This window comes from Zalophus californianus, chromosome 4, assembly GCF_009762305.2.
Source record: "Zalophus californianus isolate mZalCal1 chromosome 4, mZalCal1.pri.v2, whole genome shotgun sequence".
Lineage (NCBI taxonomy): Eukaryota > Metazoa > Chordata > Mammalia > Carnivora > Otariidae > Zalophus > Zalophus californianus.
In genome coordinates, this window is record NC_045598.1 from 41852303 (window position 1) to 41866453 (window position 14151).

Consider the following 14151-nt stretch of genomic DNA (forward strand, 5'->3'; position numbering starts at 1 on the left):
CTCCATCCATTCAGAAAAAGCCAAAGGAGAATTTCTTGGGAAGGAACTAGGGATTTCTCTAGGTGATCAGCAGAAGACATAAGACTTCCCCTTGCCCTTTCGCAAAAGCAGAGCCGTGGCAGTGGTTTCTGTCCATTAACAGATATTACTGCCACTCTGGCTTTTAAAAGTGACAGGGAACAGGGCTTTTATTCAGGAGTTTGGTAGTTACTCTGCATATGGAGTGTAAAGCCCCGCTAATAAATTAGATCTAGTTTCTTAAATAAAAACGGCTACATAAAATTACATATTTATATATTTTTTTTTCTTCCAGTTAACAGTCATTTAGTCTTAGGTGCATGGACCAAACCCGAGATACAACCTTGCCCTTACTTCCCAGCACACATTCCTGAACGGAGCTTCCCTCCTCCACTGAGAGCTTCGGGAAGCAGGGAGGCTAGTGCAGCAGCAGTGAGGAACCAAGGCACAGGCACAGCTGGGGTAAGCTGAGTTGTGTGGGATAGGCTGCCACTGACGAAGTGGAGTCACAGAACCGTGCCCCCACCTTATGCGGGGGTGGGGGGTCCCGATCACCCTCAAGTTCTCCCATCCCTTAGTTAAATCTTTTAAAGGCACATCCAGAAATGTTGCAACTGGGGGCTGGGGTAAGCTACACACAGTTGCTACACAAGGGTTAAGGGGCTGGAAGACTCCATGGCACAGAGCAATGAGGCTATCTTTGCCTCCGCCCAGCAGGAGAGGGAGGCAGTGGAAGGGGAGGGGACTCCTGGAATCCAGCCTGCTTTGGTGGAGGCCCAGAGAGGGACCAGGCAACAGGAAAGACCAGGGCTGTGTGGTCGTAATGCACATACTTCACAGATCTTTGGTGCTTGTGTAGCAGCATCTTCCTTACGTACAAAGGCTTCTGTGGCCAACAAAGCTGGGAAAAGTATGCTCCTGCACACAGTCGCTGGCCTGTTTCCTCTCCCAATACCGACTGTCTCCTGCACAAGGGCACAAAGCATATGTAGTAAGTCTGAACTGCAGTGAATATGCAAAGAGAGTTTAGAAAAGATTTCCTGCAGACAGCCTTGAGATCTCCAGTTCTCTTGAGGATCATGAGAAACTCAGTCTGAGCCCTACCCAAGTTTTGCCTCTCGGTTGTCCATACAGACGAGAAAAATCCTAGGTTTTCTCCCTAGATAGTAAGGGAATACTGGAAGAATCTCTGAGGGCAGAAGTTCAAGGACCCAAGCAGCTGCCCACCTTACAGGCCCCTGGGCTCCAGGACCAGCCAGTTCTCAGTGACCATCTGCACATCCTGGCCACTCAGAGGCTCCCGCAGCCTCACCTTCACCTCCAGCTTGCCCCCAGTGGGCTTCCTTCCATCCAGGACCTGTGAAGACCACAGAAAGAAAGAAATGATAACTGAGAGGGGGCAGGGGCTGGGAGCAGACAGCTCCCTAGGCTCACAGGTCAAGAAAGGAAGGCGCTTAAGTGTCCTGCAGTGTCGACACAGGAGTCTCCATTTCATGACAACCCTGCACTCCTGCTTTTTGGTGGTTTTAGGTTAAGTCCTACAAAAAGTAACACGTAAATCCGAGTAAGGATCAATACTCTGAAGTGGAGATGAGAAACCCAGAGCTCTGCCCAGTTTCCCCATGGCACCTCCTGGAAAAAACGCTCTGGCTTCAAGCTACAGCCTGAAAACCACTAGGCCCAAGGCCGTCCTTCACAGATGCCCAGAAAGAAGTGAATGGTAAACTTACACAGCCACTATGTGGCAAGGCTAGAACTGGAACCCAAGAGTTTTTTTGCACCCACTACACTGCTTCCCTCCTTCGAGGCAGGAGCCTAGGCAGCTAGAGCACAAAGCAGTGCTACAGGCTCAAGAAGCCTGCCCACCCGCCTGCAGTGGGGCCAATATGGAGCAGGCCCTGCGTAAGAACATCTCCCCCAAGACAGGCAGGGAGTGGGGGCAGGCACGTGTAGTGGGAAAAGCCCCAGCCTACAAAGGCATCAGCAAGGAGCTGGGCCAAGGCCTGCCAGGGGCACGATACATGTGCTTATGGAACACCCTTCTTGCTGGACCCTTGTTTCCTCACCTGTCAGAGATAAGCTCTCAGAGCCCCTGCCTGTGAAATTCACAGTAAGTTCACAGAAGTTTATGGAGCTGTCCGGAGCCAATTCCTAAGCACAGACCAGCTGCATTCTGGGGGCTCCCCAATCTGGAGCCACTTACAAGCTTCATGCCGGGAGCTTGTTCTAGGTCATCATGCTGCTAGACAATTGCCCCAACCACAACTCTGCCCCCCACCCCACAAAACCTGGGAATGTGCGCATGCCAAGTTGACAGCCATGATCAGACCCCTCAAAAGTCCACCATCCGTGGGAACTTAGGTGACTCAGAGTGTTGTGACTCACTGCTCCCTGTCCAGTGATGCTATGGAATCTTCTCAGACCCTGTCAATCTCTTCATTTGTGGAATGGGAGTAGCACCTAGTCTACAGCACATTTATGGATGTCTCATAATGAATGGGCACCACAAACCTACACCAGGGACTGCTGTTCAATGAATGCTGGCTCTTGCCAAGTCTTATGGTTTGCCCATCCTACCTCCACAATCTCTCTGATCTCACACTCATTCTCCAGCCGCTCCAGCTTCAGGTGGGCTGTGCCAACCAGCTTGTCACTTCTGAAGAAGGACCTGGGGAACCAAGAATCAGCAGAGGATTGGACCGGGAAGAGCAGGAAGGGTAGAACTGAGCCGGCTGGGCCCACTGCAGGAAAACTGAGGAGCAGTGGGGGCAGAAACAGAAGCTATTCCTTCCTCCCAGCCCATCTTGGTGGTGTAACTGACCAAGGCCTCACCCTTTGTGGAAGATTTCAAACTTGATTCCTTTGCTTTGGATCACCCTTCTGAAGCCCCGGTGGTTTCGGTTGATGTTTAGTTTGAAGAGCTGATCAAATTCTGCAAGAACGGGAGAAGACAAGAAGTGGCTTGGGCTCCCAGGGATTTCCTGAGGAAGTGGAAACCGGCCCACAGCTGGCCTCCCCTCTCTCTCTCTCTCTCTCTCTCTCTCTCTCTCTCTCTCTGCCTGCAATTCAGAGTGACTGCCACCAGAGGGTGGTAGAGGTTCTAGGTCCTGGCCTTGGAAGTCCACACAATTTTTGTGTTCTTTCTTGCTATGGGGCCCGAGACAAGTCCCTCTACCTCTCTGAGCCTCAGTTTCCCCAACTGCCTTACCTCCCAAGTTGAGTTAACCAATTGATAACAGACCTGAAAGCACTCTGAAAACAAAAGTGCTGCATACATAGAGTGAGCGGGAGGAGAAAGCGGTCCTCACCTGGAGAGTTTGTGTTCTTCACCACAGCTGTTTTGCTCTTTTGAGCCTGGTCCTAAAGCAGTAAAATGGGAGAAGTCAGAATAGCTTGAAAAAAGAGCTCTATAGGGCGAAGAGCTCTAGGCTAAGTCAGTGTTGAGGGATGTGACTGCCCCCTGTAGGGAATGCACCCAAGGGTCTTCAAACCCCTCCCAGTAGCCAGACCTCCCAGGGAATGCAGAGAAATTGAGCACAGGGTCCTGGAATGGAAGATGGGGTTCAGGGGATCCTACCTCTACCTGAACCTCACCGAGTTAGGGTAGTGGAACTCAAACCGCACAAAAGCATCCAAGTCATCAGGAGTCACCCCTGTGAAGGAGAAAGGGGATCCAGGGTCAGAAAGAGGAGCCAGAAGCCCAATTCCTGGAGCCACTGCCTTTCTATTGGCCAGGAGTGAAGTGTGTGGGCAAGAGCCTGGAGTAGACAAGGCCCTAGGACTACCTGAAGGGGCCGGGAGGTTCATTCCCCGGACAATGATCAGATGCATTTCTGTGCTGTTGAGTTCTGAAAAGATCCTACAGCCAAGAAACAAGGAGAAAGAACAAAGTGAAGGAGAATAGTGGGAAAAGTTCCCCTCTTCCAGTGGCTGCTTGCCTGCCTGCCTCGCTGGGAGGCCGTCAGGAGAGTAGGCCCCGGGAAACAAAGCTTGTCTGGGCGAGCGGTGGGTGAGCTGGTACACAGACCTCAGCCCTACGTGACCCCCAGGCCAGAGTTCCTTCCACAGCCACCGCAGCTCTGAGCTGCTCCCAGGCAGGCAACCACAGCCCACTCCTCCCCAACCCCAATGCCTATGGCAGGGCCAAGCCTGGGAAGCCTCACTAAAAGGGCCTAAGTCGCCAGTGTCTTCTCCTATCCCTGCATGGAGCCACTGTTTCCCGTAGGCTTTGGCACCTCACAGTCTGGAATGTCTTCAACTCAAAGTGATGGCTGGGAGGGTCAAGGCCCTGGGCCTGGGCCAGCTGCAGGATCTCAAGCTGCTTCTTGCGGTCCTGAGCGAGATTCTCAAACCTGACAGGGATGGGTGGGCACATCAGCATGGCAGGGCTCGTTTTTTTATTTTCTCCTCCCCATCCAGTAAGCCCCAGCCACAGGTCTGGCATTTACCTGGTAGTCTCAGCCACATTGCCCTGGTGCATGAACTGCTTGGAGAACAGCAGACACTTCTGAAAATAAGGACCCGGAGTGACTCCAGAGCCCACAGCAGGGCTGTCGAGGTTGACATTTTGAGGCCTGACTTCTGAAAGCTCCGACCTTCTTCTGTAGCCTCACCCCCCCACCCCCAACACATACTCCAAGGCCACTGTTCCCAAGCTCCATCACACTTTTCTGCCTAAGTTTTTGCTGTTTTCTTTCCTGAGGACAGCTATTCCCCAAAATTCACTTAGGTTTTGAGAGAAGAACAGGAGTTTGCTAACAGTAACACCACTTCAGAAGCAGACTTAAAAACAGCAGTTCGGACAGGTAACACACGTACAGAAATATACACACACATCCATCTCCCTTCGCACTTCTTTCTTGCTCCCATCTTCAAAGTACTTTCCCCACGGTCACAAACGCTAAGTAGAAGAGCTGGAATTTGAATCCAGGCCTCTTTGACCTGAGCCCCACACCTTTCCCAGAAGGGGCTGTGGGCACAGAAAGGGGAAGACAGACAAGCAGTCCACTGACCTCATGTTGCTCCAGAAGCATTTTTTGTAGCTGGGCATACACCTCCTCAGCCTTCTGGGAGAGTCGCAGGTCCTCATGGTGAATGAGGATGAAGTCACCCTCCTCATCCGTCAAGGGTGAAGGCACCTGCCCAGGTCACAAGGCCCCTCAGGGGCCCCAAGAGTCAGATTATTCCTCTACTGAGCCTAACAAATGCAGAATCCAAACTAAATGTTTCTTCAGTGTCTGCTAACCTCCAGTGATGGGAACTCACTGCCTCCCGTTCTCTCCCAGGCTGCCGCAATGCTCTGCTTCCCACTAGCCTTGCCCTGCCTTGTCACTTGACCACAGGCAGCCCACCTGGCCTTCCCTGGGCTCTCTTGGGGCCATGGGGTAGAGTGGCATAAGGAACAAACTCTTTCCCAGGCGTCACCCTATCCTAGCTGCATCCCGTCCCCTCCAAGCAGCTACTTTGTCCCCAGCCCTGCCCAGCCTGCCAGTGCCACCTCTGCCTGAGAAGTCCTGCTGCTCAACGAGGTGAGACTCACCTTGGAGAGGTCCACAGGTCGGCCAGCTCGCACCTGGGTGATCTGAGCCTCAAGGCATTTGGCCACCCGCAGATGGGCTTTGGCCTGCTCCAGGTCCTGGCCACGCTTGGCTTGCAGGGCTGCCCGCTGGTACTGCAGTTTCCGTGCCTCTAGCAATACCAGCTGCTCCCGCACTGAAGGATGAGGGACAATGGTTAGAGCCAGGCCTGCCCCTCACTGGAGCCTTCACTCCTCCATCTCTCTTCTCCCCAGCTCACCAGAGGGGCTCAGCGACTCCTTAGAGCTCGAGGCCTTGGATTCAGGCAGGGCCCGGAATGAAGGGACCACAGGCTTCGCTGGCTTCTTGGCCACTGGGGCCTGGGATGGAGGCTCATCCTGCAGGTGCCCAGGAAGCGGTCACAGGGGATCTGTTCCCCACCTGGGCTGGGGCAGCTCCCAGACCTGGGCTCTCTTCCTAACGCTACACTAACTAATCAAATGAATGGCTTCCCCTCATGGGCCCTCGAGAATCACAGAGCTAGAAGCAGCCTCAAAACCTTCCCAGTAGGAAACAGCAGGGTAATGGGAACTGAACCTGGGCCCCGGAATTAGAAAGATGCTGGTTTGAATCTAGCTCTGCTAACTCCTAGCTGGGTGCACTCGGCCAAGTTTTTTTCTCAGTAAAACAGAAGAAAGCATACCTACCTCACCGGGCTTGTTAGTATGGCCAACAACAGGGTCTGAGTTTATCCCTCATCTGCTATTTTCCCCCCACCAACCCCTGGAGTCTCAGGCCCGCAGCCAAACCTCATCCTCATTTTCCTCTGCCAGGGCTGTCTCCTCCACGGAAGCCAGTTTCTGGGCCGCTGCTAGAGTAGCTGCCACTGCATCCTCCTCAGTGCCCGTAGTGGGCTCCAGGCCGGGAATGGGGGGGAATCCTGTGGAAGACAGACATAGCTGGCAGAGGGGCAGGATAGCCTTGGGGAAGTACTAGGCTGCTGTGGGCCTTAGCTGGGTCTTCCTGGCCATGGCTAGGATGGATGGCTTCCACAGAGTAGAGGCAGATATGTGAGAAAACATTTCCCCCTCCTCCCTTCTTGCTCAGAGACCTCCTCATAAAGCCCCTAAGCCAAGCCCCACTCACCTGGAGGAACAGGCAACTCAGCAAAGTCAACTCTCCGTCCTGCCCGGTGTGCTTGAATGGCATCCTGGTATTGCTGCAAGGGATGGAAGGGACTTAACAGTGGGCAGCGGTCTGTAGGCCCCACACAGGGGGAGGAAGACTGAAAGGAGCCCCAAAGGGAAAAAGAGCCCTGGAGGCAGCAGGAACTCCAGAAACAGAGACAGAGGGAGACTCAAAGACCAAGGCTCGCTAAAGCAACAGAGCAGCCAGCCAGGGAGACAGGCTGACATGGGGCAGGGGCGGTCAGCTGCGGGCCCACCTTGGCAATGCGCTCATGTCTCCGCGCCTTACGTTCGTCCCCACTGCCCCGGGCCTGGATGCCTGCCTCACGGTACTTGTTCAGTCTCTGCTGCAGGGCATCCAGCACCGTCTGTGGCTCAGCAGGGACCACTTGAAAGAAGAAAAGAGATGGCATCAGTTCTGCTGCCTCTCCCCAGGTCCCCACGCCATGGTCCCACTATCCCATCCTACCTGGGGCTGCTGGAGTGTCGGAGGCCATCACTGGCTGCACTCGCTCCACTGCTGGGGGTACAACTGAGGGTGCTGTGAGAGCCTCGGAAGCCTGTGGAAGGGGCTTCAGATCTGGGGACCCAGAGAAGAGGTAGAGGTGGAGGTGCTTGGCCAGTCCCGGCCCTGAAACTCCCCAATCTAAGCCTGAGCAGGCCCCACCCCACCGTCCCCATACTGACCCTCTGGTGCCGGGGGCATGGCACTCAGGTCCACAGGCTGCCCCTTCTCCAGGGCCTCCAGGACTGCACCAAACCTCTATAGTAGGAAAAGCAGGTGTGGGCATAAGCCAGGGAACCCCTGCGCTGAAAAAACTCCCCGCCTCAGACCAGTCTCACTCAAGCTCTGTCTACATGTGTGACCTTGAGCGGGTCACTGCCCCTGTCTGTGAAACAAGGGACTGGACACAGGGCCTCCAAGTCAGATGTCCATACCTTCCCAATCCTCATGAGCTCTCGGGCACGGTCTAGGTCTCCAGCCCGCTTGGCATTCAGGGCAGCCAATTTGTACTCTCTCTGTCGAGCCAACAACAGGGCCTGCGGGTCTGGGTCTGAATCGGGTGTGGCAGAAATGCCAGGACTGCCCAAGAGGCTTGTCTCCTGCTGGGAGGGCTTGTCTATTAAGAAACAAAAAGCCCGCAAAAGGGGCAAGAGGGTCAAAGAAGATGGTGCACACCTTGGGTTCCCAGTGCCTACAGGTCTGATCGGCCTGAGGATCTTTCAGGGCAGGTGCAACGGACAGTGTGGCAGGATGGGGAGGCAGGCCATGGGCTCGGACTTTGGAGATGAGAACAGGGCTTGGAATGTCTCCAGATACCTGGCTCCATGGCGAAGGGAGCCGGAGCATCTGCCTCAGGGTTCTTGTCAGTTGTTTCCTGGGGGGCCGGCTGTCTCTTGCCCAAGGCCACTGGAGGTGGAATCTCATCCTCACTGATCTTCCTGCCTTTCCTCACAGCAGCCAGCTGACCCTCCAGAGTCTGAGGGAGAGAACCAGAAGCCCAGCCCCCATCTCAGCCTGAACCCTACTTGAAGACAGGCCAGGAATCCTTCACCTTCACAAGGCTAGTGGGGAAGCCTCCCCTCTTGCTGCTTTACCCACTGCCCTCAGCCCCACTCTTCCCAGCCCTGCTCTCTGGCTAGGCCCAACCCACCTTCAGGCCACGCTCACAGCGCCTGGCTTTGGCTGCTTCACCTGCCTCCTTGGCACTGGCTGCAGCCTCCCGGTAGTTGTGGATCCGATCCTCCAGTAGAGCCTGCAGCCCCCGAGGCCCTCCAGCCTGTAGATACTTCAGTTCAGGGCATGGCCACTCCAGGGCCAGCTAGGCCCTTGCTGCTCCCTCCCTGCAAGGAAGCTGCCCCAGAAAATGGAGCTCTTGGGTTCAAGGAGAAGGAAGAGCCTAAAAGCCTCAAGGTGGGAGGCAAAGACTCACTGGACAGGCCAGAGGCCATGTCAGAGGAAAACACAGAGGCCTAGACAATCTGTGGAGGCCAGGAAATGGCTGTAGGGGGTGGTCTGGGAGAACAGAGAGGCCTTTGAGGCTGGCCAGCCACCAAGCAGTTTCTCATGCTCTGTCTCTGCTTGGGGCAGCTGCGGGAGGAGGACCCTGGAAAGGGTTACTGCAGCCTTCCTACACAAGCCATGCTACATGCATATTATACACAGACACGTAGGGGAAGTGCACAGGATCCCTCCAGAACCTACCTGAGCTGCTGGGACTGAAGCTGTTAGTAGATCTGTCTGCCCTGGAACTTCAATGTTTTCCTGTCCCTTCTCCTCTTCAGAGCCACCTGGGTTAGCTGTCTTATCACCATCCAGGGGCCCAGCCTCCTCATCTGCACCCAGGACCTCCTGCAGCTCAGTCTGGGGAGATACAAGTCCCAGGAGCTTGGGAACCTCAGGGCCATACCCATAACAGCATACGAGAATAAAGAACCCTCTCCGCCAGCACTATTTCCCAGCATCAGTCACTGTGCCTACCACTCTGTCCTCTAAACCAAAACACTCCTTTAATCTGACCAAGAAGAGCCTTCAAAACAGTAAAGACTCTAAATCTGAAAATCTCTGCATGCACAGCTCAGACCAGCCATCAAAAGAGACTAGTCTCACACTGTAGTTAGGAAAATGGGCCCAAGAAGGGCCAGGCACTCACTCAACCTCAGAAGACACACAGAGACAAACCCCAGGCCTCCTGCACAGGCTTGATCACAGAGCCCTCAGACACCAGCGTGGCAGACGCACCAGCAAGTCTGCATCCTCCTCCAGCCCTTCCTCCTCCTCCTCCTCCTCCTCCACATCCTGCATACAGTCTGCAGCCAACTTCTCGATGTGGGCCATAGGCAGGGGGGCTGAGGGAAGAGGGTCACAGAGGGTCAGGGCAGTCAGAAAAGGTTCATGAGGAGGGTCTTCAATCCACTGTGCCAGCAAGACACACCCAGATAGAATCCTTCTTCCCTTCCACAGCCAAAGTCCCACCTGGAAAATTCCTACTCTTCCTTTATGACCCAGCTCAGAAGACCCTCAGCTGGGAAAGCTTCCTGGGAATTCGCCCTTCGTGGCATTTTTATTGTTGTAGTTGTTCACAGACACATCCATCCATTCCCCAACTGCACATTTGGCATATATAAAGATTTTTAACATCCACTGAAGCTTCACAATCATTTTGCAAGATAGGTAATATTATCCCCTTTTTATAGGAGTGAACTGTTAATTTTCGTCACACTGCAATCCTAGTAAGTGGCAGAGCCCAAATTCAAACCCAGGCCCCAAACTAACTCGAAAGAGGGACTGGACTGAGAGAAGTAAGGGCCATGGGTCTCCCAGACCAGTGGATGCCCTTTCGGGTCCTCCCATCGTCCTCATCTCAGGGGCACATGGGATAGGGGGTGGTTCTCACTAAAAGAAAGGGTTAGACCCTCAGACCCTCCCAGGCTGAGGTCTCTGTCTTCTTCCAGGCTGGGGAGGGAGATTCCACGTATTCATTCAACACAATTTCTGTACACTATGTACTCAGTGCAGTCTGTGCTGAGCTCCTCGACTATACTGGGCCTTGGCTACGGCTAAGATAGAGGTGAGTCAGTCTGAAAATCAGACTGCTGACTGTCCATAAAGGGGAGGGGGACAGTCAGAGAAGGAGTGAGCTTCCCATCACACAGGTATATATGAGCAGGGCAAGACAGCCTCTTGGTGGGAGGGCTGCAGAAGGATGGATATCTGAAGGACCAGGTGATCTAATTGGCTCCTCCCAGCCGTGAGGAAAGAACCCTCTCTACCACCTGCCTGAACCCTTCTGGTCCCGGCAACGAGTCAGCCCAGTGCCACAAACTCACCCTGCCCCTTGGGTGTTGGCTTCCTGCCTGCAGCCCCTGCTTCCCCAGTGAGGGCCAGCAGTTCAGCCTCCAGGTCTCCGTCATCTTCAGTCTCCTCCATCCCCAGCAGCATGTCCTCAGGGCTGAACTCCACAAAGAGCCCCAGCTGAGAGCAGAGAAGGGTTCTTAGGAACCACATAATGATCAGTCCCAGAGCCAATCTTAGGCAGTCAGTGGCTCCTTCATTATGTATGAGGCCCAGTGTGCAGACAGGGAAACTGAGGCTTGCAACATTAGCCTTTGGGACAATTATCTCCCTAGTGACTCTGAGGAACCCAGTAAGACTGCATTACCATTATTACTCACAGCTTAAGAGCACCAGCTATCAGGCTCTGTACTTAGCATTCTACATGACTATCTTTGTTAAGTTTCACAATCCTGAGACGTAGGTCCTATTTTTATTTTATTTTATTTTATTTTATTTTATTTTATTTTAAATTGTGGTAAAACACATGTAACAGGGTCATCTAGCTGGCTCAGCTGGAAGAGCTTGTAACTCTTTAATCTTGGGGTTGTGAGTTCAAGCCCCACACCGGGTGTAGAGATTACTTAAAAATAAACAAACTCTGAAAAAATAAATAAATAAACTTTGAGGGGCGCCTGGGAGGATCAGTCGGTTAAGCATGTGCCTTCGGCTCAGGTCGTGGTCCCAAGGTCCTGGGATAGAGCCCCCCATCGGGCTCCCTGCTCGGCAGGAAGCCTGCTTCTCCCTCTCCCTGCTGCTCCCCCTGCTTGTGCTCTCTCTCTGCCAAATAAATAAATAAAATCTTAAAAAAAATAAACTTTAACAAAACAAAACAAGGGGCGCCTGGGTGGCTTGGTTGGTTAAGCGTCTGCGTTCAGCTCAGGTCATGGGCTCAGGTCATGATCTCAGAGTCCTGGGATCAAGCCCCACATCAGGCTCGCTGCTCAGTGGGGAGTCTGCTTCTTCTCCCTCTGCAACACGCCCCACCCCCGGCTTGTGCTCTCTCTCAAATGAATCAGTAAAATCTTAAACAAAAACACACGTAACATAAAAATTACTACCTTAACCATTTTTTAAAAAGTAAGCTCTATGTCCAATATGGGTCTTGAACTCCAAGAGTTACATGCTCTACCGACTGAGCCAGCCAGGTGCCCCTCGACTTAACCATTTTTAAGTGTACAGTTCAGTGGCATTAAGTACATTCACACTGTTGTGCCACCACTACCACCATCCACCCGCAGAACTCTTTTCATCTTATTCAACAACCTCCTCATCAACCACCATTCTACTTTGTCTCTATGAATTTGACTATTCTAGGAAAAGGTAGCCCTGTTTCTATCTCCGTGTTCAGATGAAACTGAAACAGCCTTGTAAGTGCCAGAACTAGAATTTGTAATAAAGGTCTTGTGATTTCAGTCTATGCTCTTTAACCCACAACCTCCCTTACCTCTTTTAAGACAATAAAAATGGACTAAGTTGTTTCAGAACTTAGGCCCAGAAGAAGTAAAAGGAACAGATTAGAGGACAGACTTCTCAGTCTCCCACCCGGGCCACAGCCCTGTGTCCCTAAGCGGTAAAACTCTTCCAGTGGCCACAGTTCTCAAGCCCGGGCATCCTTGGCTGGCAAGCAAAATCATGGCCCTAAATGAGAAACCCATGACAGTGATGACACCCCATCAGAACACCCTAAATTTGGTGGCTCCTGAACCCTCCAGACCACTCATGGAGATGGCCATGGCAGGAGGATGCCTGGGTTGAAACACAACAGAGTTCAGGCCTCATCTCGCACATGTGGGTAGCAGGGACTAGTCAGAGGGTCTCTAACAGCTCTGCCAACTCCAGGAGGAACTGCTCAAAGCCTCTGGACTAATGGGGAAACCAAACAGGTGACCCAGTTTGCCCAAGCTGTCTAAAGACCCCCCTCAGACTGGCCCAGGAGGGAAGGAGGCTATATCCATACCTGCTTTGCAGCTGCCACACCCTGGCCACTGGCCTGAGGGCCTTTCCGAGGTCTTGGCCCTGGCATCTTGACACCCTAGATACCTGTCTGATGGGGAGGGGAAGAGACTCAGACTGGAGCAGTCTACAAAGCCCCACCCCCAATAGTGCTGCCTGTGGTAGGGTGTGGTTAGTAAACTCCGAAACCAGAGGCAAAAAACAACCTTTAACACCAAAGGATGAAATACTGTCTCTGGAATCATAGCAAGCAACATGGGCAATGGAAGGGATGGGGCCCACCTGTTAATGGGTTTAAGTGGAGAGCGGGGACACACAGTAAGAACTTACTGAACTGACTGACCAATTTGGATTAAACCCAAGAGGTTGAGTGAGGGGGAGGGGCATAGGAGGGCGGATTCAGGGACCAGGTGGGTGCAAGACTGGATAGGATTCAGAAAGGCTCTAAACCTGTGTTGTCAAACATGGTAGCCATATGTGACAATTTAACTTTAAACTGAAATCTAAAATCCAGTTCCTCAACTAGTGGCTACCACTGGCCTGCTGAACATTTTCATCACCACACAAAGTTCTATTGGCCTGTTCTGCTCCAGAGAAATCGGGAGTCAGCATTCTGATTCAAAGATCTCACAACCTTTCACAGGACCTACTACGTGAAAGAACCTGTGCCGGGCACTGCAAGAGCAGGAATGAATCTGACATGGTCTCAGCCCTCAAAGAGCATTTATTTACACGGTGGAGGCAGCCTCGGCATTGGACAAAAACCACACAGGGCTGTTCCAGGGGCCCTGGATCCCCAGGAGCGGCCACTTATCCAGCACAGAGAGAAAAGGCTTCGTGGAGAAAGTGATGCTTGTGCTGAGTCATGAAAAAGTTGGGGGTAAGGAAGAGGTACGGAATTCCAGAGGGAACAACCTGATAATGGTTCCGAGGTGAGAAACAGTTTGATCTGCACAAGCTAAAGACCTGGGATTACTGGGGCATGAAGTGTGAGGAAAGAAATAGTACAAGAGAAGCTAAAAATCTGTACAGGGGGCAAAACGGAAAATTCTTTAAGCCTAAAGGACTCTGGGCACGGTCCTGAGGGCACAGGACGCGACGGGACCAGGTCGGCGATTCAGAAACCTCCCTCTGGCTGCAGAGGGGAAGAGGTAGGAGAGTGGGGGCTCGAAGCCTTCTCGGTACCGAGCATCTCGCAACGGTCCCCGCGAAGTGGTGAGCGGAGGGGAGCGCGGCGGTGGCGTCGGGGATGGGAGAGAAGCGGATGGATACCCCACTGAGAGGGGTAAAATCAACAGGGCTCTGAGGTTAACTGGCTGTGGGTGCACGGAAGGGGGCGCTCAGGGTGACTCCAGCCGGCAGAGTTCGCTGACTTAGGTGAATGGCCGGCCGTCACCTGAGCCGGGGGCTCGGAATGAGCGGACACGGAGAAGAGACGAGGTCAGTCAGACAGGTCGAGTTTGCGGCTCCGGGGCATCGGGCTGGGAGCGTCGGAGCTGGGCCCGGACTCGGGAGAGAAGAGGACAGCGGGAAGGCTCAGGGGAGGCGAAGCCGAGGGACCCCACTCCCGCGCGGCAGAACGCGCCGCCCTGCCCTGCCCCAGCGCCTACACCTCCCCCGCAGCCCGTATTTCCCCTCG

General features: G+C 53.4%; 1 protein-coding gene across 4 annotated transcripts in view; it reads right to left on the reverse strand.

Moving 5' to 3' along the window:
• Positions 1-124: 124 nt before the first annotated feature.
• Positions 125-14151, reverse strand: part of CC2D1B (coiled-coil and C2 domain containing 1B) — a 14187-nt gene continuing 160 nt past the window's right edge. The window contains exons 2-26 of one of the 4 annotated variants that reach the window (XM_027577184.1): positions 13909-14019; positions 12517-12599; positions 10553-10697; positions 9465-9571; positions 8928-9086; positions 8377-8502; positions 8043-8202; positions 7661-7842; positions 7409-7484; positions 7191-7301; positions 6979-7109; positions 6681-6753; positions 6344-6474; positions 5815-5932; positions 5558-5730; positions 5031-5156; positions 4467-4525; positions 4254-4370; positions 3804-3877; positions 3613-3671; positions 3327-3378; positions 2851-2950; positions 2596-2686; positions 1246-1375; positions 125-983 (exon numbers count right to left, since the gene is read on the reverse strand). In XM_027577184.1, coding sequence (XP_027432985.1) covers positions 1247-1375; positions 2596-2686; positions 2851-2950; positions 3327-3378; positions 3613-3671; positions 3804-3877; positions 4254-4370; positions 4467-4525; positions 5031-5156; positions 5558-5730; positions 5815-5932; positions 6344-6474; positions 6681-6753; positions 6979-7109; positions 7191-7301; positions 7409-7484; positions 7661-7842; positions 8043-8202; positions 8377-8502; positions 8928-9086; positions 9465-9571; positions 10553-10697; positions 12517-12582 — 2565 coding nt within the window. In that variant the 5' untranslated portion in view covers positions 12583-12599; positions 13909-14019 and the 3' untranslated portion in view covers positions 125-983; position 1246. Of the gene's footprint in view, positions 984-1245; positions 1376-2595; positions 2687-2850; positions 2951-3326; positions 3379-3612; positions 3672-3803; positions 3878-4253; positions 4371-4466; positions 4526-5030; positions 5157-5557; positions 5731-5814; positions 5933-6343; positions 6475-6680; positions 6754-6978; positions 7110-7190; positions 7302-7408; positions 7485-7660; positions 7843-8042; positions 8203-8376; positions 8503-8927; positions 9087-9464; positions 9572-10552; positions 10698-12516; positions 12604-13908; positions 14020-14151 lie in introns of all 4 variants that reach the window. The other 3 variants (XM_027577176.1, XM_027577167.1, XM_027577193.1) reach the window with 3 other exon arrangements.